The sequence below is a fragment of the Harpia harpyja genome, chromosome 17 (genome assembly GCF_026419915.1).
Source record: "Harpia harpyja isolate bHarHar1 chromosome 17, bHarHar1 primary haplotype, whole genome shotgun sequence".
NCBI lineage: Eukaryota > Metazoa > Chordata > Aves > Accipitriformes > Accipitridae > Harpia > Harpia harpyja.
In genome coordinates, this window is record NC_068956.1 from 27,074,507 (window position 1) to 27,101,139 (window position 26,633).

Genomic DNA, 26,633 nt, shown 5'->3' on the forward strand with positions numbered 1-26,633 from the left:
TGACCTCTGTCTTGAAGTTTTTATAATATGAAAATGTTAGTGTCTTGCAACACTACCGCTTAGTACTCTTTCCTGATATGAACCTGATGAAATGGCCCACTGTAGGTCTTCATTTGCCTCATGTTAAGTACTTTGGTAAGAAGAGATCTTTTTCTTCTAAGGCGAGCCTCCTTTCCGAGTTGATTTGACATGTTCTTGTTTGTAATTTTTAGGCTTGTCTACTATCACTTTTGTCTATTATAAAGTGAGTTCTATAAAAGACAATTCTAGCAATGGTGGTGGCTAAACATGGTTCTTTTAAAATTTAAATACTTTTCAGTAAAAGCTCATGAAGTGTGGTTGTGTTTCCATTTAAATCTTTTCTCGGAAGAATATAGTTTGGTAGTTGTAGCCCATAATTGATACTGTTTAAATGCATTTATGAAGTTTTGCAGACTTTGTAAGTTATGTCACTGAAGTTGATCTGTCGGAAGTCAATTGGCAGAAGAACAGCTTCCTTTATGGTTTGGAAGCTGATGGGTCTGTATGCTTTTGACAGTGTTGCTGTAAGCTTCAATTTTCTTTCAGGTTCCAATTTTCATTTTACTTACAAAGATTTCAGAGTTGTTTAACAACACTTATTACACAGCAATGAAAGATTTACATTTTTTTTTCATTCTTTCATCCACCTTAGAACACTTTTCTGAAGATGATTAGGGTGCTATCTTCACTGTACAGTTAGGGATTCCCTTTGTCATTTTTACTGATAATTCCTTAATATTTCAAACTTCAGTGTAATTCCTAGTCTGTAGAATACTGTGGATTACAGATAAAAGTGGGGGAAAAGTGTCTTGTGAACTAGTTTGTTTACCTTCAGTAGGACATGATATGTTGTAGAAACATGGCTTTTATGTTAGAAATGTAGTCTCATGAAGAAAATGTACTTGCTGTGTAGTTTTACCTGGCTGTGAAATTTGTTGTATTCTTTTTTTCCCTCTTCCATTTACTCAGTGTCAGAACTAACTCTTCAGGTGGACTTTGCATGTGGAATTTGAAATCATGTACCAGAGGAATTACTGACAAAAGGAAAATAAATTAGTTAATCTGTTTTGTGTAACTTATTTTGCTTGTAGGGTGCTGTTGGATTACTTTATATCAGCAACAGTTTCACTGAAATCTAAGCTTCACAGATATCCTGTAATGCAGTTATGTTTTAATTTTTTTGTTGTTGTCGTGGTCCCTGATTATTACTTTCACAATTACACTGCTATCATATGCCTTCCCTGTTCAGCTGAACAGGGGTAGCAATTTTTTTATTATTGACTTGCTCCATTTTTTACAATAAAGTGGGAACTACTACCAAAACTACTTAGAATCAATATCTGAACAAGAAGATCAAGTTAATTTAATGCTTGCTGTTTGTTTCATATTTAAAACCGAAGAGGCTTTAGATGGAAAACAGTTACAGAAATAACCCATTTGTGCTGTTCATAAGTTATATAGTAGATTGAAAGGTATAAAAATACCTAAGTATATTTGAGACAGAGCGATACTGTAGGCACGATCTACCTTTTAGTTCCTGTAACTGTCTAGCATTAACTTTGCAGTGGTGGTTTTGATTTCTAACACACTGGTGTGTTAGCAAAATGGCTGCTGACTTGTTGATAATGCATTGCGGAATTTTGCTCACTCAATATTCAAGTGGAATATATATTATGTAAACTTTTTACTTAATCCATTTTTCTTTTGTGACTTGCAGACAGATGCCAGCAGTAAAGCTATATTCTCAAAAGTGATGGTTATTACAAGTAAGTCAGTTGAAGTATTTACACTGTCTAAAAATTACAGTTGAATCATATTGCTTTCTTGCTTTAAAAATAATGAGATGAGCTAAAAAAAGTTTTGTAACAGATAAAACTTATAACAAATAATGATAAACATGATGTAACAATATGTTTTAAGGAATTAAGACAACTGTAAGCAGAATTACTTCTTTACTGTAAAAAGTCTCTAGTCATGAAGCTTATCACATGACATTTTGGCAGTATCTGTTGTGGACTAATTAAAAATCTAGATGATCTAGGGTGTTAGTGTCTGCTTTAGCACTTACTATAGAATATATATTAACTGATGTTAACTAGCCTACTAAACTATCTACTAACTAACCTGTCTTTGAGGTGCTGGTATTGTAAGTGCTGTTGGGAGAATTCAAAAGAGTTTGGGTTTCAGTAGCAGGGAACGCACTTTGGAAACTGAAGAACTTCTGTGTAACCTGAGCTCTTGGCAAAGAAAAAAAACACCAACGAAACACCACTTCTTGTTCCCCCCCCAGCCCACCATGCCAGTAGCATTAAAACCAGTATGAAGAAGAAAAACTTGCTTTACAATTCTGAATTTTTTTTTTTTTTTTTTTAAATCAACCATTTTTAAGAAAATGTCAACTCTTCTGGCAAAACAGATGCTACTTAAGGCTGGCTACATTTTAGAAAAATGTTCAGGAAAAACTGAATCTTGCTATTTGGTTGCCCATGTTCCAAATCCTTTTTTCCTTTTGTTTATAATATAACAGTTGATCAGTTTGTGATTTTTCTGATTCTTTTAGTTCTGGGTCGCATTTTAAAAAAAAAATTAAGAAAAATCATCAATGCAGCAGAACAAATACTTAGTAGAACTTGTTTTGAACTAGCTATCCTGTAATCCTGTACCATTTTCTGTGCCAACTTTGCTTAACACCTACTGTACCAAAACCATAAAACATCTTAGATAGTATACTAATACTTTTCCAATAAATTGTCTTGCTATAATAGAAAATGTAAATATAAAATTAATATGTAGTTTAAGAAATGCATTTTAAAAGCTTTTTTTTAAATGTTGTGAGCTGTTGTAAAGCTTACCTTTAGTTGAAGGGGTAATTTAGCAAAAATACCCTTTTGATGTTTTTCACACTTGTCAATATCAGGTGATCTGTATACAGAGTATACTTTTCTGTGGAGCGTAGGCTTTGCATTCTGAGGTCAACTTCAGCTGTTAATATTATTAACAAGAACAGCTAGACTTGCTGAAAAATGAGTCTGAGGGGTGAGGAAAGCAAATAGCCAGGGGAGTTCTGTGGGTACACAGAATTTTTAGAAATTCGTGTCCTCATAGATATGTCTGCACATGTTAAGCTGTTTTGGGGTTTATTTGGTTATTTTTTTTTTCCCCACCCTTCTTGGTTAACTTAAACGCACATTGAAATGTCACACCAAGAAAGTTTCTAACTTATGTAATTTACAATACTGATACTTTTGTTTATTAAAATAAATAGTGCTTTCTTTTGCTTATTTAAAGGAAACCTTCCTGATCCAGGGAAGGCTCAAGATTTCATGAAAAAGTTCACACAAGTTCTAGAAGATGATGAAAAAATAAGAAGTCAGTTAGAAATGCTTGTTAGCCCAACATGTTCTTGCAAACAGGCTGAAGGATGTGTGGTAAGAATTGCTCTTAAAATATGTGAATATTTTTGGAACTGAATTGATTATAAATTTAATTGAAACTTATATTGCAGAGGGAAATAACAAAGAAGTTGGGCAATCCAAAACAACCAACAAATCCTTTCCTGGAAATGATAAAGTTTCTTCTTGAGAGAATTGCTCCTGTGCACATTGATACTGAATCCATCAGGTATTTTTGTGTGTGTGATGTTGGCCATAGATCACAGGGTTTGAAATTGGGATTTCTTATTTTGCCTGTAAGCACAAGCAGTAATGAATTGGGCGGGTGTGGTTTAAAGCCTGGTGACCTGCAATATTTTCTTCTGTTTCCCCTTGCTTAGGGGTTTTTTGTGCCCTCATTCAGAATGTAGCCACAGAAACAATTGAATTGTCATTCAGCATAGCCAGGACAACCTGTCAGTAAAAATGGATCTGTTGCACTGACTTATTTTAAAAGAAATTTCTGTCCATGGCTATTCGCTGAAACTTTCCACCCAGAATATTAGCTCATAGTGACATAAACAGTAATTTAACTGAGGAAGTAAAGATTATGGTGATGAGGCATCAAGACTGTAAGGAAGAGTAAGCCAGTGAAGTTGTGGAAGGGGGAAAAAAGTAATTGCTGAGATGATTATTTAACAGCTGTATTTTAGATATGTGGTACCTTATTAGAGACCACTAGTTCTAAATACTGGTAAGTTCTTATCTGTTAATTCCGACTATAGTAATTGACTTTGAAGTACTTGAGCTTTTCAGTTTCTGCCTGTCAGGTATGCAATGTAGTGGAGCCATTGAGATTTCACTTGAAAATCTGTTTCTGATCTTGCATTAAGTACAACGTGTAGCTGGATTTTTACTTTAAATATGAAAATACATTTTTCACGTTCACAGAAGCAATATAAAATGTATATTTAAAGTAATATTCATATGTGGCACAAAATTGTAATACTTATTTCACAATCTAACAACTGGGTGACTGTCATACAGTATACAAGCAAAAAAAAATAGTAGTAAAAAGCACATATTTTCGGTTTTGGCAAAGAATTGGTCTTCTCCCATCTTTGTAAAATTTCACTAAACTTCTGCTTCATTTTTGAGACTCAGACTGTTTGGTTTTATTAGTAGGTGGTCACTTTTGTCCAATTAGGGACGGAAAAAAAAAATTGGAAGTCTGGGAAGTCTGACTGGGAGGTCTCTCCCTTGGTTTGCTACCAGTTGCTTGTTTGTTTATTTATTTTGGGGGGGGACAGGGACGGACTATAAATATCATTTACAGGATGTACCAAAGGAATATTCTGAACATTGTTCACCTCTTGATAGGGAAGCTGCCTATACCACTCACTAATAGGATCATTTGGGTAATCACCTTTTCTTTTCCTAGGGTACAGTGTAAGAAAAAACCCAAGCATTACTGTCAAGGTGAAATATACAGGAGATAGGTCTTCTAAATTTTTCATCAACTCTTAGCACAGCTGTTTAATGGTTATTTTTTTTCCTCTTGGTTATAGACTAAACATTGTAATCAGTTATTTTCCCTCATTTATTCAGAATCCATAGCGGCTAGTAACCTCACCATAATTCTTACCTGAATTTGTTATGCTTGTAGTGCTCAAATTGTTTTCTTATTTTGGTCATCCTTCCAGAGTAACTTGTATATAGTTCTTAATTCATGGTGGATAAGCATTTTTTAACTTAATGCTTCATAAGCTTGTATTTAGATAGGGGATGAGGGCAAGCAGATTATCTAGTTCACATATATGTTTTGTGACAAGCTTATGTTTTAAGTAAGTTCCTTTTAGTAAGGTTATGTCTTAAATTTATGGAAATAGTCATACACAGTGGAATTACAGTAAATACAAGGCCATGTTTTGTTTTTCTCTTCAGTGCCCTTATCAAGCAAGTAAACAAGTCTATAGATGGAACAGCTGATGATGAAGATGAGGGTGTACCTACTGACCAGGCAATCAGAGCAGGTCTTGAATTGCTTAAGGCAAGTATACTCCTGGTGGTCAGTGAGCATGTGAAACTTTCTGAAGCAACTTTGTTAAACTAAACTTTTAATTTGCACTCGGTATCGTTAGTCATAAGCATGTGGTGGCTATCTGGAAGAATACTGGTTTGTTTTTTTTCTGTATGCTCATCTTACGTGGCACATAAGTAAGGTTATTTTATAAATAATTTACAAGTTTTTCTGGTAGTCAAAAGTAGTTACGTGTGTGACATCAGCTGGCTTTTGATTATTAGAGTGTGAATTCAGCAGTTTGTGAATATAGTTATACTACTTTTGGAACTGTACTCGTGTATCAGTACAATAATGTGGTTCCCCTGAGTTCCTTATAAATTGGGGTCTTATCACTTTGGAGCACAACCAGTTGTTCCACTTAGCAAACAAGCATGAAGTCTGGGAACACACAAGCTGGATTCGTTTTAGAGAAACAAAATTATGAGATGGGCTTCAGAAGCACGTGTTGTGTTGCAGTGGCTAAAGTGGGTTCAGTCAGTCTAGAAATACTCGGAAGTAAAACCCCTGAAATGTGAATATTGCTTTCTTAGCATCAGTTATGTTTCTCTTAAGACATGCTTCTGCTGTAACCCAGTACTTGCTAAAGTAGATCTAGCCACTGAGAAGTACACATTCACAATAATAGGAGAAGAAATTGAGATTGGAGAAATAAGTTAAAACTGATGAGATCATGTATAAAGACAGAGAAGTTTAGGGGGTACTGAAAAAAAAAAAAGGGGGTCAGAAAAAGAGAAATGGGCATTATGTGGCAAAACCAGGCAGAGTGTTATAAATATTCCAGTATGGCAGTGGAAAATGACTCTTGATGGAATGGTCTATATAAGTGGGCCTTTAAAAATACTAACATGGCTTTCATCTTATTTTGGCAGGTACTTTCATTTACGCACCCTATCTCATTTCATTCAGCTGAAACTTTTGAATCTCTCCTGGCTTGTTTGAAAATGGATGATGAAAAAGTGGCAGAAGCTGCATTACAAATTTTCAAAAATACAGGAAGTAAAATTGAAGAAGACTTTCCTCATATACGATCGTAAGTTGTATATCTTACTCTGAGTAGTGTTCTTTACTATATGGGATTTTGGAAGCTCTCATTCTTCCTTTTGCATGCTATAGCATTATCCTGCATTCTTTTGGAAGAAGGTATTACTTCAGGTAAAGCAGGAAAGAGATTTTGAATGACTTTAAAATGCAGTGCTTTTTTAAGAATGGAAGTGAAATTAATGTATCCAAAGTAGTGACAGCTGGTATGTTACTGATATTACTATCATTTTTATCATTGCCCTTCAGAATTACTTAATGTTTTTTCCTAAATTAAATATGGCCATGTAAAAACATTCTTTGCACTTTAATGGGCATATGTAGACAATAATATTTCCAAAACAGCTTTTAGTAACTTGTGCAGATAAAATGTTTGTTTTACCACATGATATTTTATCAACAAAACCCGGGGTTTTTTTACTTGCAAGCCATGTAAAGAACCCTTTTTTTTCTTTCTTTGAAGAAATTGCCAAAATCAGGACAATTAGCAGTTTTGCAGAGGTGGTGTGTTCTATATATGTATATCTGTGCTTTTTTGCTAGTTTGGTATTTTGGAAGATTGTCAAAATACACCTTGTGAAAAGGTACTTATCTCTTTTTTTTTTTTTTTTTTTCCCCCCCCCCCCCGAAGTGCTTTGCTTCCAGTGTTGCATCATAAAGCTAAAAAGGGACCCCCTCGTCAAGCCAAATATGCTATTCACTGCATCCATGCCATATTTTCCAGCAAAGAAACACAGTTTGCACAGATATTTGAGGTAAAATTGAAATATTTATTTATCTTTTATATCGCACATGTAAACTAAGGGATGTAGTGGCAATTTATATGACAAGTTGTATCAAATTTAAGAAGGATATTTTTCCCCTTTCCCTTTGTTCTCATACAGTTTGCCCAGAAAAATGGTAGCGAAGGGTGTTTTTGTATCCCATGATCCATCATGTTTAGGGTTATGTATTTTAGCAGATGATAGAACAAAACAGTGTTGGGCTGTCTGCTAGGACCGTGAACTATTTATGGAAAGAGGAACCATACACCACTTCTCACCCCAGTTGGGACTGGCCCAAAGTATTTAAATGGTTACAGAAATTACAGAAAACTGAATTATGGAAGAGACTATTTAAATAGTTTTTAGTTATAACTGCAAATGTACTTTTTAATTAGTGCCCATCAGCCTTTTATCTTGAAGGCTGAATTATAGTCCATTACTGAAATTGCAGTCTTGAAATGTAGTATGCCCACTTCTTCAACAAGAAAATACACTTTTTAATCCATTGTTTCCTAAATGGTCCTGCTTGAGCTGCTGCTTTTTGAACTACCCAGATGTGACAAAACATTTTGTCTGTCGTCTTGATTTTTTTCTTTTGATTTTTAGGAGACTTGTAGGGTTGGTGAATGTGTCTTTAAATCTAAATAGTTAATAGTTCTTTTAAAATTGTATTTCTGAAATAGAAGTAGACATGGACAACTTGGTACAGAGCTCTCACCCACCTCCCCTCAATAAGACACAGATTATAGCAGTAATACCTGAATTTGTTGCCTTTATTCTAGCCACTGCATAAAAGTCTGGATCCAAGCAATTTTGAGCATCTCATTACACCATTGGTTACTATTGGACATATAGCCATGCTAGCACCTGATCAGTTTGCTGCCCCTTTGAAATCTTTGGTTGCCACTTTTATTGTTAAAGATTTGCTAATGAATGATAGGGTAAGTATTTTTAAAACCTTGTATTAAGATTTTGCTTCTCCTGTAGTATGATACTCAGCAAGGACTTGTGAAAATTTTTGGCTTGTTGGTTCTACTTCTTTTCTATGGCTGTCTTTTGATTTCCACGTATACCGTTTGACTCAGTTGAAAACTAACAGTACAGGAAAGGAGACAGTACTAATTTGGTAGTCCTTACTAAAGTGACAAGCTGTATAGCACAGCATTTGATCACTCATGACTTGCCTTTTATTAAAAATGGGAAAATTGGTATTGACTTTACTCACTCAGTCTCTTGTCTTGAACAAGCAAGTTGTGATTTTTTTGGGGGGGGGGAAGTATTAATGCATTTGAAACTAAAATACACTGTTTAAATGGAAGACTGAATTTTAATTTTTCTAATACTTCTGTGTTGGTAGTGATTCTAAAGTGAAAAAAAGAACTTGTGTGTTATCAGCCATTGTTTAGGGAAAGATTTACTGTCCAAAACTATGTGCTTGAAGTTCCAATCTACTGGATATGGAAACTGGAAATTATTTTCAAAGCAACAGCTATTACACTCTAAAGCAGTAGTTTTCAGGTAACAACAACGAAAAACCACCCCTTTAGTACTGTTAAATTTGCTGATACTTGAATAGTGAGGTAAGAACAGTATCTCACTTCTGTAATGGTTACTTCTGTAAGATACAGAAGGCATAAAGCTAACCAGTGAGTGCTGCTGTATTGTTTTCGGAAGCAAACAGGGCAGAGGAGATTACAGCAGGTTTCACTGAAGAGTAACAGTAGTGTAACAAAATGTAACATTTGGTTTAGCTTCCAGGGAAAAAGACAACAAAACTTTGGGTCCCAGATGAAGAAGTGTCTCCTGAAACGCTTGTTAAAGTAAGTAGTGCTTAATATATTTTGCTATGATTGTCTGTCTAATATTTAATAAAGAAAGTTAAATATCTGGATTCCTAAAGCTGTCAACTGCTTTTCTCTGTTTCCTTGTCACCTTTCTAAAAGTAAAAAAGTAGTAACTATTTTTAAATTGAGGATCTCATCAGGATACACATTTTTGGATTGCCAGAAGAAAAGAATTTGCTTTTGGGAGCATCTACTTTTTTTTACTTTTGTAAATAAATTTACATATACACTTTATTGAATTTTTATTCTAGCTTTTTATAGGCTTAGGTTTGGTGTGCAACACTGAAGTATTCCAGGTATTGTCACAGTTAAAGTAAAATTATTTTTTTTCCCTCCTGTTTAACATAGGAGTTAAATACCCTAGAGACTTTGTTTAAAGTCTTCCCTTTTTCTTTTGAATTCTTAGGACATTCCAAGAAACTTTGAGTGCTGTTTTGGAATAAAGAAAAAAATGGGTTTGGATTTGTCAGTTTCTTCAGATGAATAAATGTGTCATATTGTTTTTTCGCTGTGTACAATGTGTATTAGAGAAAAAACTAGATTTAAGGGAAAAAAAAAAAACCCAACTTTAAAATGGTGGTGGGGTTGTCGATTTGGTTTTGGGTTTTTTTATTTGTTTGTTTGGGGTTTTTTTTTACTTAAAAATGTCATTTCAAGCTTATTCTTTTTTTTGGAGTAAGTTTTTTATTACATTTTGTGGACTTGGTAATAGATATTCTCACTCAATTTTTCACTCAGTCAGAAATAGACTTACACTGTGGAAAACACATCCTAAGTCTGTATTTGTTTTTAAATGCCCTTTCTTAGAATGGGATAGATTATACTTTCACATTTTCTTTCAGAATTAGGAAGATGCATGTACATTGTAGCATGCTGTTTCTAAGTTAATTATAGCAGTCATTTAATTTCCAATGTCTTTTGAATGAAGTTGCTCTGATGGTTTTAAAAAGTTCTTTACCTGTTCTCTTGAAGCTGTTAAATTCTTTGTAGCATACCTCCTTCTCTGCTGGTTAGGAAGTACTTTGGTTTCCAGCTTGGTACAGAACTCATTACTGGAAATGCTCAGTTGTGTTTGGAGTTGATTTGCCAGCTTTTTATTCGTTTGACTACAGCAAGGATATTTACTGTATTTGTGCAATTCCATAGTTACACAGTACACTCCAAAAACTGTTAAAAGAATGCATGTTTGTTTTGATTTAATGAACTGCTAGTTTAAAATAGACATGATTTCACTTCAGTGATTATACATGTAACTTTTCTTAGTAAATATTGTTTTTTCTTCATTTTTTAATATTTATGAAGCTGTAATACCTCTCTAAAATGCGCTTTTATGTTGATAAAACTTTTCATACAATTGGCTATTTGGAAGGGAATTGGCTTACAGAAAATCTTAAGGCAATTTGAAGTTGAAGCCAAGCCTGAAAACTGTAAGAAGCATTTATTGGCAAGTGAAAACAAGTTATTGTGAAAATTGATTTGCAAATTTAATTAGCATTTATTACTGCCGAGAAGCCTATATTTAATGAACGCTGCAGGCCACACCGTTAGTTTAAAAACAATTTTTCTCTGACAGTGTATTTTTCTTCACTCTGGTTTTAAAAGCCTTTTTCTCCCTCTGTAACGTAACTGTATAATATATCTAATGGGGATCTTAAAACTAGCAAGTTTAAGTATGAAAGGTGGAAGGACTGATGAAGGCAAAATTTTAGTATCGTCCAGCCTAACAGACGTAGGCTGATGTAGGCTAGACTTAGTTTTGGATGCTAAACCTTAAATGAAATGATGTCTGTAGAGAAATGTTTCAGTACAGTATTAAATATCAATTGTATTAATTATTGTATGATTTAGACTTTAATTCCGACGCCTGGCACTTGAGTGCCTGCTCTAAAGCAGTAATCTGTCTTGACTGTGACCAGTACTGAATACTTCTGTGCGCATCCAGTGGATTGAGACTTAGACAGTAGCAGTGATATTTCTTGTTTCCTTGTATGTACACTGCAATACAAGGCTTCTCATCCTATTTCTCTAACTGTGCTTTGAGTGGGCATTGTTTCATTTTTCACTACTGCACAAAACCGCAGCATTTGTGGCTCTGAAAACTCAAGTAGAAACCTGAGCTAGCTGTTGTATAATGTTGATGTAGTAGGAAGACAGTGTTTCTAGGAGCACTACATGGGATGGGAGTCCATTATACGTTTACAACGGAAGCATGATGATGATCTCTAGATCACAGAAAAGGGTTATAACTATCTGTTGATTATTTTTGGTAATATAAATCTTAAAAATTAATACTTATTTACTACTGACAGTTTATGTAAAGTTAGTAGTTAATTGCCATTTTCTCATGACAAATCAGAGATCTGTTACGTTATATTTACTATTTCAGAGAGAAATGATAATGTCCTATCACTTTTGCTTGCACTTCAAATACACATAGTTCATGTTGTGCTGCTAAGTCGAGTACAAAGCAGTCATTTGTGGCCTTTGATATAGTTCTGACCCATGCTGTATTTTGACTTTCTTGATATTTTCATGTTGTGCATAAAAATTTTTAATCTCAGAGGAGAATTTTAGGCTCATGGGACACAAATGGAAACAAGAGGTTCAGACTTGGATATAAGGGAAAAAAAACAAACCTGAGAACAGTCAGGCAATGGAACAGGTTGCAAGAGGTTGCGGGTTGCCAAGAAAGCCTGTGCAATCTCCATTCTTGAAGGATTTCAACACCACAGTGGATAAAGCTGAGACCAGCGTGGTCTGACTTCATAGCTGACTTTCCTTTGAGCAGGAGACTGGGCTGGAGACCTCCTGACACTCCTTCCAACTGGAATTATCCTTTGATAGTTATCCTGTTTGGCTGCAAAGAAAAAATTTAAAACATGAGGGCAGTGCAAACTCACGTCATGTTTAAGTCTTCAGGCAGCTAGAAGCAGTGACTGGGCTAATTCTCATGCCCTGTACTAATTTCATGGGAATGCTTAATTCTGAAGGGTTGCTGGAATGTCATCACAACATCATTAACACCAGCAAAGAAACAGGGAACATAGTGGGTTCAGAGGAAAATTCTGAAGGAGTTGGGATGAAGACTTGCTATGTGGAAGGAAGACTAGAGTAGATTTGAACAGTAAAATTGGGGGAAGGGAATTGTGGAGGGGGAAGAGAGAAGCAAAGGTTAAAATTGAAATTGCTCAGGAGCTGACCAGAGATGTCAGGGCTCAAGAGAGCATGTGGCTGTTCCCTGGCTGAATATGTCATTTACTTGAAGGCCAAATAGACCTAGCGTGTTTCTGTCCTTCCAACAAATGGGAGGCAGTAATGGTTACAGGTACTGGTTATGACATGAAGAAACTGAATTGGTAAGCTGTCAAAAGATCTGTTGCTGCTGTTATTATTATTCTTATTGTTATTTTGCTTTTATTGCTATTAAAATCTTCTGGTGGATACCTACAGCTGTTTCAGTGGAAGACTCTTTGAAAGCTAGGGCAAGACAATTTAATTTCTGTTCCACAAACTCCATTTGCATTTTGAGTTCTTGAGTGACAGATATCCTACCTCTTGTTATTCAATAGAATTAGAATTCCGTAGGTGGAGTAAATGGGCTACAGTGCTAAAAAATAAACTCATGTAAAGATGACAACCCTAGAACTTAGATCTGAAGGGACCATTGTGATCAGTTTGTTACATGGAATAGATCAACTGTGTGATGAATTTCATTTGGTGATATAGTGAATATTTATATAACAGTTATTAGAACTGCCTTTCCCATTAAGGAAAAAATTTGAAGTTACTGTGTACAAAAAGTGTCTTTAGTTTTTCTAAAGCTTTTGGGTTTTGTGTTCTGAACTCCAGGGTTGGTGTTTAGGTTTGTTTTTGTTCTTTTTTTCCCAAGGATGTCTATGTGATTCATATAAGCATTTTCATTTTGCTGTAAGAGGATACTGATCTTTCTGTTTTCTTTATCGTCTCTGCTCTCACATAGAAGGAAAATGGAAGGAGAAAGGGATTCAAATACTAAAACTTAATCTCCAAATTCATGCTTTATTTTCACTAAAGAAATGTGAAATTATACAGTGTTTCATGATAGCTGCTGGATTCTGCATACTTTTAGAAGCTTGCCTCAAAACACTTCATGTTTCTGTTGGCAAAAGACAAGTTATTCTAAGTAACAAGCTTTGAGGTTTTTCTTTCAATAGCCATGAAAGAAATGTTCTAATACAGGTTGATACTGTAACAGTCAAAATGTCTGAGCTGGTTTTTAATTTACATGTCTTAAATTTAAACTCAAATATTACATATATAAATAAAGAATATATAGGGATTCAAACTTTAACTAAATGTTGTATGATTTTTATTTACTGTAGTAAATGCTTGAGACTTCCAGTAAGAAGTTGCTGTCTAGTGAGAATACGTCTAGTCATCTTTCAGTATTTAAATGATGTTTTGCAGCCTTGACAGGCTTGTGTTCGTAGCAGCAAAAAGCACTTGGGAAAATACTGTGTAATTAAACTAAGATAAAGATTATTTTTAAAATGAGACTCATGGTGTGATATGACTTCTGCATATCAATCTTTTTTTTTTTTTTCAGATTCAGGCCATCAAGATGATGGTTCGATGGTTGCTAGGAATGAAGAACAACCACAGCAAGTCTGGAACTTCAACTCTGAGGTTGCTAACAACAATATTACACAGTGATGGAGATTTAACAGAGCAAGGGAAAATTAGGTATGTAAGAGATGGTAATGTTTTGATGTCTGCGATGATGTGGTGGGGAGAGCTTTAGTTATAGTAGTACTTAAACTATTCTGTTAGACTGTATAACAATTTATACATCTTATTTTCTAAGAACTAATGGTAAGCTTTGCTGGATTCCTTCATAAGTTTGCTGAGTCTTAGGGGTTTTTTAACACTGTAGATATGACTGTATTTTAATGGTTTTATCTTCTTTGGTTTATCTCTTTTTTTGAAGAGCCATTATTCATATTGCAAGAATAAACTGTGTAACTTCCTCTTTCCCACTGAAAATTGGTTTTAATTTTTTATGCAGCTTGCTCTTCCTGATATACCAATTGTTGTGTATGTCAGAGGCCAATAGGCAGGCTTTCTAATAAAAAATAACAGCATGTTGCAGTAAACCACATGGGAATAGCTAGTACATAAGGCACTTCTGCTTGAAGGCAGACTTTGATCCCTTGAGGCCTCTAAAAGTGAAAGGAAGAGGGAAATGTGTCAAGAGGATTAAGTCTCAATAAATAATTTACCTTTTAGGTGATTGTTAGACAATTTTTTTTTTTTCTGAGTATCTTCTTAATCCTCTGCAGTAGGAGAAGTGACAAGTTGTCAGCTGCTATTGCTTGCCAAACACTGAAAATTTATGTCTACAAAAGCCATTAAGGGCAGGGGTGGATTGTGCCAGTATGAGTAAAAAGGTGGTAATTTTTGGGTAGAGTTTAATGTTATACAGTGATTATGCAGATAAAACCTATGTTGTGTGTGCAAAATTGCAAACCCAAGAGTTGTCTAATATATTATCTTTGTTGTAACTGTGTAGTCTTTCTTAAAAGTTCCTTGTAAATAATCGTTTCATAGTTTTAAATTCTGTAATACGACCATTCATGGCAGTTACTAGGGAGTTAAGCGTTTCAGCATGACTGCTTGGAGCATATTGTTGGCTTATCCAGTAGTTTGTGAATGGATCAGTTCTGTAGGTCCTGTGTATTTTCATGCTTGGGGTGATGATTCCTTACTGTCCATGTTTTAGAAACTTAATTTTCCCCCTCTTTTTGTACTAAAAACTTTAAATAATAATAGAAACCGTATGTAACGATGTGGTCAGTTCTCCATTATTGAAATTAATGGAGGGCTGGGGATCCTTTTAGGGGAGGGAGAAAGCTACAATGACGAGTGAGGTTGCTCTGTCTTAAAGGCAGCCCTTCAACCCCAGAGCTTGGAGCTCTGCCTGGGGATTGATGATGAGCCGACTGAGAGCTTATGGGTTAGGATTAAAGAGCAGACTGGTATGGGTGACATTGTAGTGGGTTTCTGCTGTAGGCGCCCTGACCAGGAAGAGCAAGTGGATGAGGCCTTCTATAAACAGCTAGAAACAACTTCAGGTTTGCAGGCCTTGGCCCTCTTGGGGGACTTCAACTGCTCCAATATCTGCTGGAGGAGCAACGCAGCAGTGCATAAACAATCCGGGTGCTTCCTGGAGAGCATCAATGACAACTTCCTGACACAAGTGATAGAGGAGCCAATGAGGAGAGGTGCTCTGCTGGACCTCTTGCCAACAAGGAGGGGAGGGACTTGCTGGGTGTGTGAAGGTCGAAGGCAGCCTTGGCTGTAATGACCATAAGATGGTGGAGTTCAGAGTCCTGAGGGCAAAAAGCAAGACCACAGTGCTGGACTTGAGGACAACAGACTTGGGCTTCTTCAAGGATCTGCTTAGTAGAGTCCCATTGGATAAGGCCTTGAAGGGAAGAGGGGCCCAAGAAACCTAGTTAGTTAGTATTCAAGCATCATCTCCTCTAAGACTCAAGAGTGGTCAAAGCAGAAGGTCAGGCAAGTATTTCAGCAGAGCTGTGTGGATGAGCAAGGAGCTCCTGGCAAAACTCAAACACAAAAGGACGGATTGAGAGTAGTCCTGCGGAGAATGACTTGGTACTGGTGGATGTAAACGTGGACATGACCTGGCAACGTGTGCTTGCAGCCCAGAAAGCTAACTGTATGCTGGGCTGCATCAAAAGAAGTGTGGCCAGCACGTTGAGGGAGGGGATTCTACCCTTATTCTCCACTCTGGTGAGAACCCACCTGGAGTACTGTGTCCAGCTCTGGAGTCACGAGTACAGGAAAGACATGGACTTGTTGGAATGGGTCCAGAGGAGGGCCACAAAAATGATCAGAGGGATGGAACACCTCTCCTATGAGGAAAGGCTGAGAGAGTTGGAGTTGTTCTGCCTGGAGAAGAGAAGGCTCCAGGGAGACCTTATTGCAGCCTTTCAATACTTACAGAGGGCCTATAAGAAAGATGGAGACAAACATTTTAGTAGGGCCTGTTGTGATAGGACAAGGGGTAATGGTTTTAAACTAAAAGAGAGTAGATTCAGACTAGATATAAGGAAGAAATTTTTTAGGATGGGGGTGGTGAAACACTGGAACAGGTTGCCCAGAGAGGTGGTAGATGCCCCATCCCTGGAAACATTCAAGTTGGATGGGGCTCTGAGCAACCTGATCTAGTTGAAGATGTGCCTGCTCATTGCAGGGGGGTTGGACTAGGTGACTTTTGAAGGTCCCTTCCAACCCAATGCATTCTATGAGGTACACAGAAAGCGGAAGTAGGGACGGGTAACCTGGCAGGAATACAGAGAACACAGTCTGAGACACAGCTGGGAAAGTCAAAGCCCAACTGGAATTGAATCTAGTGAGGGATGACAAAGGCAACCAGAAGAGCTTCTTTAAGTAAATAGATGACAAAGGAAGACTAGGGAAAATGTGTACCTGCTGCTGAATGAGGCAGGAGCCCTGGTGACATAGGACATGGAAAAGGTCAAGGTACTGAATGCCTTCTTCACCTCAGTCTTCACTAGCAAGACTGGCTTTCAGGAATCCCAGGCCCTGGCAACCAGGGGAAAGTCTGGAGCAAGGAAGACATACCCTTGGGAGAAGATCAGGTTAGAGAATACTAAAGCAAACTGGACATGCATAAGTCCATGGCCCTTGATGGGGTGCACCCATGAGTGTTGAGGGAGCTGGCAGATGTCATTGTGAGGCCACTCTTGTTCCTCTCTGAATGATCATGGTGATTGGTACAAGTGCCTGAAGACTGGAGGAAAGCAAATGACTTTCCTATCTTCAAAAAGGACTGGAAGTAGGACCCAGAGAACTAACTACAGGCCAGTTGGCCTCACCTCAATCCCTGAGAAGGTGATGGAGCACCTGGGCTCCGCAGCGCAAGAGAGATGTGGAGCTACTGGACTGAGCCCACCATAGGGCCGTGAAGATGCTTAAGGGATTGGAGTGTGTGATGGATGAGGAAAGGCTGAGAGAGCTGGGACTGTTCAGCCTAGGGAAGAAAAGGCTCAGTGGGGATCTCATCAATGTGTATAAATAACTGAATGGAGGGTGTAAAGATGGAGTCAGGCTTCTCAGTGGTGTGCAGTGACAGGACCAGAGGCAATGGGCACAAACTGAAATACAGGGGGTTCTGCCTAAACACAAGGAAATGCTTTTTCCACTGTCAGGGTGACTGAGCGCTGGCACAGGTTGTCCAGAGAGATGATGGAGTTTCCATCCTTGGAGATATTAAAAAGCAATCTGGACACTGTCATAGAATCATAGAATCATTTCGGTTGGAAAAGACCTTCAAGATCATCGAGTCCAAGCATAAACCATGCTCTGGAGTACCCTGTCCACTCGCTTTTTGAATACCTCCAGGGATGGTGACTCAACCACTTCCCTGGGCAGCCTATTGCAATGTTTGACAACCCTCTCAGTAAAAAAATTTTTCCTAATATCTAACCTAAATCACCCTTGCCTCAACTTGAGGCCATTTCCTTTTGTCCTCTGTCCTGGGCAGCCTGCTCTAGGTGACCCTGCTTGAGCAGAGAGGTTGGGCTAGATGACCTCCAGAGGTCCCTTCCAACTGTAACTATTCTGTGATTCCCAGTATTGCATTTTGGGAAGGCTCTAAGCTGCAAGGAGAGAAGGTCTCCATTGTCTCTGTGTGAGCTATACCACCTACGTTAACAAGTACTCTCAAAACCTGAAGCAGAGGAGGTGATGTTTCAGGCGCATTAGTTTTGCATGGAGCTTGCTGGTGTCTCGCTGACGCTTTTTGACCTTTATTCTTCACCCTTTGAGAACTCACTGAGGATATCTTCTTTCTGGCAGTGCTTATTGTGTCCCTACTGTGCAAATCTTATGCTGCTCCTTCCAAATTAGAGTAGGCTTTGGAAAGAGTAAAATTGTCCGTTAAGTACAGAACATAACCTTTTAAACTGTACTTGATCTGATACCATTCTATGTAGAGTCAGTTTTTGTGTTCATGGCTTGCATTTGTCTTTTAAACAATGTATAATTTGCTAAAGATTATTGAATTAACTGAAAGTGCCAGGGTTCAGGAGACATTTGACCTCGTGTAGGCTGTTAGTCATGTTGTAATCATCTTGGTGTTATTGTCCTCATCAGCCATAAAAATTACTGTCCCCATGCCTCTTTGAAAAGTACAGTTGTGTAGATTTAGTGACATTGTAAGGGAATGGGATTTTTTAAAATTTCAAAGCATGGTTCAGCCTAGAGTGTCAGGTGAAGACAAGGTCCCACTTGGAAAACAAATAAACAAATCCCTACTCTTGTTCATGCTTCTCACTTTCAAGTAGTAGGATTGATGACTGTTGAATTGCTTTTAAGACAGCAACTAATTGCTTTGAGATGTTAGCGTATGTAGGTTAAATTCACCAGTGTCAGATTTTTTAAATATTTCGTCAACAAACAATATCTCAACCATCCTTTCCAGGTCTTTATTTTTCATTTTACAAGTCATAAAAAGTCCTACAAATTTAAAACTCAGTATTATACTAATTTTCTATTTGTGGTTAGGTAAAACAGCTAAAGTTGAATCTCACATGTCTTTGTAGTAGGATTTTAATTTTAATCTATACTAAGCATAAAATAAGAGTATTTCAGTATCGGAGGACACTAGCTGTTGCTGGAAGTATTGATATTAGATATGAACCTGAATTGAGATTTTTCTGAAATGCTATCTGCATTTTCCTTAAACTGGAGCTTACCAAGAGAGAAATTACTTAAAAACTGGAATTTAGACCTTCATAGTTCTGTGCTATAGATAATTTGCTACGCTTTCTGGTGTGCAACGTTTTCAGAGGTTGTATTCAAAAGACACTTTTTTTTTCCATGGAACATGGAAAATGCTTAGAAAATTCAACACTGGCATTTATTCTCTGGAGTAGAAGAATGAACGTTAACTGCTAGTTTGTAAAGTGAGAGAAAAGATGATTATGTACCAGATATGTTTTCAGGATGCATTTATTTGGATTATCTTTGTGCAGCCCACCACCTTAATTAAGACTGTTTTGCACTTGATAACATCTTTCCATGTGGTTTCACTCTTGTTCTCATTTCAAACGCGTGGTCTTCAGCAATAGTAATAGCACTCCAGAAAACAAATGTCCAGGTCCCTCTTGTATCTCTTAGAGAGCTCCTGATAGGACAAGGGCATCCTTGGTACTAATTTTCAAAATACTAGAAGAAATCAAAAACTGCAATTATATCATACAGAGGCTTTTATTTCAGCCCTAATAATTGTGTGGTTTGGGATAATGCAGATCAGAAAGCTTTTGGCTATAACAGTTTGATCAAAAATAAATCCTCAATTGAGAGTTTCTTTGAAGATAATCCTTTGGGGGAATAAGACAGATCTGATTTTCATCTTCAGCTGTAAGAATGATATTCAAAACTGACACTGTCCTGCTCTTCCTTCCCACAGCATGCACACATGCTTGTGGGTATTTCTGTGATACATATGCTCTGTAAAGATTTGGCCAACTTTTATGTGAAATATCTTTGATTGAATTTTCAGAATTAAATGTTATCACTAACAAAGCTGAGGAAGATTGAAAGTTCTTAATTTTATCCTTTCCTTTGGCTCAATCACTCTGTACTTGTAAGTCATTATTGCTCAATTGTCACTGAAGTGCAAAAATTGAATCTTTATTGGGTTCACTTATCACAGTAGATGCAATTTAAAGTGAAATTTAGCATTTAAGAACTAGACGTTACCACGTTAATCTTCATGCTTTGTTTGAAAGTTAGTGCAGCTTTCGTCCTGTCATTTGGTTGCTCATGACCTGTTTGGGGTTTTTTTTGAGATGTTGTTTCCATAAAATACTGCGGTGTGTATAAAACCTGATTAGATAAATTTTAACATTTAAGCTCTTTAGTAGGTATTTTTATCATGCACTCTGTGTTTAATAATGGGTGTTTATCTCATTCTTTAAATGCTTTATACGGTTTTCATGACAATAGATTTAAGACTACAGTGTTTGCTCTTCCTAAGGATAAAGGGCAAATGATTAAGAAGTTAAACAATATTTGTCCTGCTTAAGTGAATAATTATTTCTAAGAACACAACTTGATTCCTGTTCCAAGTTATCAAAGGAAAAAGCTGTACTTACTTTTCTGAATAGAATTCATTAGTGTTTTAAGTGAGAGATGCATAAAACTTCTTAATTCTTTTGTGTTTGATCTGAAGAAAGGCAGAAGTAATATACTTAAAGAAATTTTCTAAGAACAGTGAAAGCTCAACTAAGTTTATTAATGCGCACATTTAGTGGATATCAGTTTGCAAAGCTCGTGTGAAGACGCTTTTAATATTCTGATAACCTTTGTAAATACGTTTGTAGGTTACAGAAAAACCTATTCATCTTTTGATATGAAAATTAGCAAATGGTTGGAGTGTTTTGCTAAGTGGGAGTGCAATTTGGGTGTACAAGTCACATAACTACTTTCAGCATGTTGAAAATCTTTTCATTTGCTAAGTCCTTTTTGCTGTTGTCTTAAAAATATAATTCCCTTAGTCATCTATCATAATATCTAATTAATCTTAATTTATGCTGACTTGCAGCATGGATTTTGAGCTATCATTGCTAGAAAAAGTTTGGCAACTTTGGGGGCTAGAAATGGGCTGCTACTTTGACAGGAACTCCTTGCTGAAGAAAAACCAGCATACTGAACAAAAGTATCTTACAAGCTAAATGAGGTCTCTGAGAGGCAGTTTGGACTGTGCCGGTCCAGTGCACAGCTAGAACTGTTTCACATACGTGTGGAACTTTTAGGAAGTTCCAAGGAATATCTTCATTGCGAAGTTGGGGCAAGGTAATAGGTATGTGGTAATAGGCTGTAAAATGTGGTGACATGGAAACTACTTTTGGTTTGAAGTTATTTCTGCTGTTGATTGGGGGGGTGGGGGTGGCAGCAAAGTCCACGGAAACTTTTCCTTCTTTTTTAAGTACCTGTTTTTCAGTAATGCAAACTTACTGAGATTTAATTAAGTCAAATAATTGCATAATTTTTTTACTAATTAACCTTCATAACCCATGTGCTTGTTTTTCAGTAAACCTGATATGTCTCGGTTGAGGCTGGCTGCGGGGAATGCTATTGTGAAGTTGGCACAAGAACCTTGTTACCATGAAATCATCACTCTAGAACAGTACCAGCTGTGTGCGCTAGCCATAAATGTAAGGAAATTAGGTGGGACTTGTGGGTTATCAGCAAATGTATGAGTATATATGTTGTTTGTTCTGTATGTTGTGTATACTTTTGCTAATCTGATTTTATGCAAAACGTTCAGTCTTGGCACGAATTTATTTTCCCACTACATAATACTGAAAACTGATTTTGGATGAGAATTAGATCTATGGTAGTGGTCTGCCCAGTGGGGGAATGCTAACTTAAAAGTAGTGAAATGTTAGAATATTGATGAACCAAGGAATTCAGTATTGATTTTTAAGTAATACCTCAGCTGCATTATAACATTATTAGAAGTTGAAATGAGATGACATAAAGTATGTTGGACTGCAGTGACAACAGTGACCTTGGTTTCTTGATACTTGGGTAGAATATATTTGGAACGCAGAGGTCTGCAAAGATATTTGGCATCCTTTAAATATTAAAAGAGATAGGGAGAGATTTCTCAGTATATGTTGGAATTTTCATCCTTAATTTCTGCTGGTGAGCCCAAAGTAGCAGAAAGGAAGTAGCTTTCGAATTGTAAGTAGAGATATAGAGATACTCTGTGTTCCTGTCTTGTAGACTTAAATTCTACAGAAATTGATTCACACCCCAAGAGTAAGGTGATCATGGAGGGACTCATGTTGGTGTTACTTGTGTAACTGCTGGTATTCTCCTGACTTTACAAAAGTCAAGAAATCCTCTGGGAGGAATCCCTTCCAGAAGATATCTTCAGTAATAATGGTATTCTGTTGTAGACCTTAATTCCTATGACTGGCTAAAGCTTTAAAAGCTGCAACCCCATTTAAAGTGTTAGAAGATTTGAAATTGGCATTTAATATTAGAAAATATAAAGTAAAGCTCCTGTGTGGATATTGTTTATTTTCATATAGAGTATCTTTTCAAGTTCTTAAGTTGTTTGGAATTGGGTACAGTTAGGCTAGAAAAATCATTCATATACCAGAGTAAGACAGTCTGTATTATGTTTATGTATTGTTTTGACAATGTTTAGGTGAATTTTAAGCTTTTGTGTTCCTATGGAAAGGAGCCCTTACTCAGTTCCCAAATGCTGTGAAAAACAAGAGAAGTGGAGCAAAACTTAAAATTACTGAAGCAAATGAAATCTAACAAAAATGCAGCAGAAATTCAGTGGTAATAACTGAAGGTCTTTACACCCAAAGCGAGGACTGACACTTTTCAGTCTTCTTATTCCAAAACCTAATAGAAATGTTAGTCCTCAGTCAAAATAAGTTTTAAAGATTTTTACAATTCAGAACAAAATTACTAGAGAGGAAAATAACCACTTACTGTAATGACAAATAAGACCTGTCTCTGTTCCAGAAAGGATACTCTAGCCAGATAATGTCATGCCAATATAGTATTTGCATGTTCTGTTTTCTTCTGATCCCAGTGATCAAAATGTGTTCATTTCTTCAGTCATCTCCCTCCTATGGCAAAGTTTTGTTTATTGCAAATGTTAACCTTGCAGTTTTTCTCTATTAGAATTTGCCTTCATTGTTTTGACTCTCTTTTCAGTACGTTAGGTGCAAGTTCCTTGCCCTTCATTGCATCACTGTCTCTCACTTTCTTTTTTGCTGCTTCATTTCCCAGCTGTATCAGTCTTAACTGTTTGTGGATATTGATAACAGATGTGTTGTCACCTTTTTTTTTGCTATCTTTGGGTCTAATGCTTACCTCTGCTCAATTTTTGAAAGGGAATTTTGAGAGATGAGATTTAAATTAGGAGAACATAATAGGGTCACCAACATTTATAAGCAAGTTAGTATCACATCTGACTATAGAATCATAGAATAGTTTGGGTCAGAAGGGACCTCTAAAGATCATCTCCTTCCAAACACACTGCCATGGGCAGGGACATCTTCCACTAGATCAGGTTGCTCAAAGCACCATCTATCCTGGCCTTGTACACATCCACAGCTCTAGGCAACCTGTGCCAGTATCCTACCACTGTTGTGGTTTAACCCCAGCCAGCAACTAAGCACCATGCAGCCGCTCACTCAGTTCTGCCCCCACCCAGTGGGATGGGGGACGAAGTAAAACTTCTGGGTTGAGACAAGAACAGAATAGAACAGAAAAGAAGAAACTAATAATGATAATGATAACACTAATAAAATGACAACAGTAATAATAAAAGGATCGGAATATACAAGTAATGCACAATGCAATTGCTCACCACCCACCGACCGACACCCAGTTAGTCCCTGAGCAGTGATCCTGCCACCACCACTCCCCCCAGTTTATATACCAGATGTGATGTTGCATGGTATGGAATACCCCTTTGACCAATTTGGATCAGCTGCCCTGGCTGTGTCCCCTCCCGACTTCTTGTTCCCCTCCAGCCTTCCTGTTGGCTGGGCATCGGAAGCTGAAAAATCCTTGACTTTAGACTAAACATTACTTAGCAACAACTGAAAATATCAGTGTTATCAACGTTCTTCTCATAACCTAACTCAAAAACACAGCACTCTACCAGCTACTAGGAAGACAATTAACTCTACCCAGCTGAAACCAGGACAGCCACCCACATTGTAAAAACTTTTTCATTATGCCCAATCTAAACCTAACCTCTTTCAGTTTAAAACCATTGCCCCTTGTCCTGTCACTTGCAGGCCCTGGTAAAGTCTTTCTCTGTCTTTCTTATAAGCCCCCTTCATATATTGAAAGGCTACAATAAGGTCTCCCCAGAGCCTTCTCTCCTCCAGGCTGAACAACCCCAGCTCTCTCAGCCTTTCTTCATAGGAGAGGTGTTCCAACCCTCTGACCATTTTCATGGTCCTCTTCTGGACCTGTTCGAACAGCTCCATGTCTGTCTTGTAATGGGGACCCCAGAGCTGGAAGCAGTACTCCAGGTAGGGTCTCACTAGAGCGGAGTAGAGGGGGCAGAACCACCTCGCTTGACCTGCTGGTAATGCTTCTTTTGATGCAGCCCAGGATACAATGGGCTTTCTGGGCTACAAGCGCACATTGCTGGTTCAGGTCCAATTTTTCATCCACCAGTGTCCTGCTCCCAACCCCTTCATCCCCCAGCCTGTATTGATACTGAGGAGTGCCCTGAGCCAGGTGCAGGACCTTGCACTTGGCCTTGTTGAACCTCATGAGGTTCCCATGGGCCCGCTCCTCAAGCCTGCCAAGGCCCCTCTGGATGGCATCTCTTCCCTCTAGTGCATCAGCTGCACCACTTGACTCTGTGTCATCCACAGACTCGCCAAGGGATGTACTCAATCCTTCTATCTGTGTCATTAATAAAGATACTGAACAGTACTGGTCCCAAAATTGACTCCTGAGGGACACCACTTGTTACTGATCTCCATTTGGACACTGAGTTTTTGACCGCAATTCTTAGGGCATGGCCATCCAGCCAATTTTTTATCCAGTCCATCTATGAAACCCATATCTCTCAGGTTTAGAGACAAGAATGTTGTGTGAGGTGGTGCCTTACAGAACTCTAGATAGATGGCATCAGTTGCTCTTCCCTTATCCACCTACACAGTGACTCCATTGTAAAAGGGTACTAGATCAGTCAGGCATGATTTGTCCTTTGTGAAGCCATGTTGGCTGTCTGTAATGATCTCCCTGTGGTTATCCATATGCCTTGACATATCTTCTGGGAGAATCTGTTCCACTACAGTATCGCTTTTGTCACCTTTTCTCCTCAGTTATTGGTATTTCTTTGCCTTTGCTGACTTCCTTACTTGTTTACTAGAATTTAGATTGTAAGATCAGTCAGGACAGGTATTCTGCCTTTACTTTTTTCTGCAGCTCTTAATGGATTTTGAATACTTAGGAATAACTTTTCTAGATCTTCTTGAGGTCTTCTGTAGTCTCCTTTTTCTCTCTGCCAGGCTATTGAGTTCAGATCCTCAGATGCAGAGTAACAGTAATGGTTTCAGTGATTTTTGCACTTTACAAGTGGTACTGTATTAACCTCCTATGGAAACCCATCTGTATATTTGTTTTTGATATATTTGCATGTGTACATATGCATACATATATGTTTATACTTAGAATGTTTAGTATTGGAATCCATTTCTTGATGGTAGATGCTGACTATTCTGTAAGTTTATTCATTCTTAACACTATGAAGTGTAGCCACGAATTAGGACATTCAAGTGATGTCAAGGCCAACTCTAGTATTAAGTAATTTAATTTAAAGTGAATGTTCTTTAAGTGAACAGATCGGGAAGCAGTTTAAACAACAGGAAAAGCTTAATTTTTAAGGTCTGTAATGGTTGCACAGGTTCTGCTATGGTTCTGTGCTGGCAGATTTTTTTGTCTTGAGACTGCCATTTTGTAATGTGGAATGATTAGAGTGCAGAATACGTAATTAAGTGTTGTCGCTAGTTGCTGTATTAAGGTTGCACTGGTAAACAGAGACTTTGTGATGATTAAATGCATGTAGTTTTAGTCATTTTAAAATCAGTTATGTATGTGTTTGGCCAAACCTGTGAGCTCACCAGCAGTTCAGTTCTTTGATCTGTAGAACAAATTTTGATGTCAGCAGAGCTTCATATTGAAATAGAGTAGAAAATAATTGAGCATAGGTTTAAGTACTTCAGTGTTTAACAGGCTTTGAGACCAGATTTAAGATCTAATAAGCTTTGCTGTTGCAAATGCAATTTTAATTGTATTTAGAATGAATCTTTTAGATTGCATAAGTTTCATTTGTTAAAAAAAAAAAAAAATCCCAAAGCTTTTTCAGGTTCCATTGTCAACTCTGAGAGTGTTTTAATTGTTTAAGCAAGTCTTTGTCAATTTTCAAGAATCAGAGTTGTGTCTGAGGGGTACATGCTGCTTTTCAAATACTTTTCTGAAAAATACTTTTAAATGGTGAACTTTTGATGAATGGGCATTAAATTCTGAGAAGTAGATACGTAAAATTGGGCTAATATATGTGTTTTATTTGTATGCTATAAAAAAATGTAGAACTTGGTTGAGTTTGGTCACCCTTCTTCCCAGTGAACTAGTGTAACTGAGCTCAATTTAAGGTTATTCTCAATATTAAAAGATAAAGAAATAATAATCATTCCAATTTGTGCCACACAATGCCATCAGTAACAATGAACTATACCTTCCTTTGTCCTCTTAGTCAAGGAGGACATGCTTCCTTGTCAGTATACCAAGGTACAGGTCTCTTCTAAGCTTTCCAAAGGCTACTGAGCAGGAAAAGAGCGCTGTACCTTAGCCTTCTGCTGGGGAGGGTGGATTTGCTATAAAGAGGCAATAGTTCTTGAGTAGGTCTCACGGTTTGGGT

At 37.3% G+C, this 26,633-nt stretch overlaps 1 protein-coding gene across 4 annotated transcripts in view; it reads left to right on the forward strand.

Moving 5' to 3' along the window:
• Positions 1-26,633, forward strand: part of PDS5B (PDS5 cohesin associated factor B) — a 124,295-nt gene that overhangs the window by 72,751 nt on the left and 24,911 nt on the right. For all 4 annotated transcript variants that reach the window (XM_052812212.1, XM_052812213.1, XM_052812214.1 and 1 more), the window contains 10 exons: positions 1,739-1,787; positions 3,310-3,449; positions 3,527-3,642; positions 5,337-5,442; positions 6,345-6,505; positions 7,145-7,268; positions 8,060-8,218; positions 9,029-9,097; positions 13,707-13,843; positions 21,246-21,369. In XM_052812212.1, the coding sequence (XP_052668172.1) occupies positions 1,739-1,787; positions 3,310-3,449; positions 3,527-3,642; positions 5,337-5,442; positions 6,345-6,505; positions 7,145-7,268; positions 8,060-8,218; positions 9,029-9,097; positions 13,707-13,843; positions 21,246-21,369 (1,185 nt within the window). The remainder of the gene's footprint in view (positions 1-1,738; positions 1,788-3,309; positions 3,450-3,526; positions 3,643-5,336; positions 5,443-6,344; positions 6,506-7,144; positions 7,269-8,059; positions 8,219-9,028; positions 9,098-13,706; positions 13,844-21,245; positions 21,370-26,633) is intronic.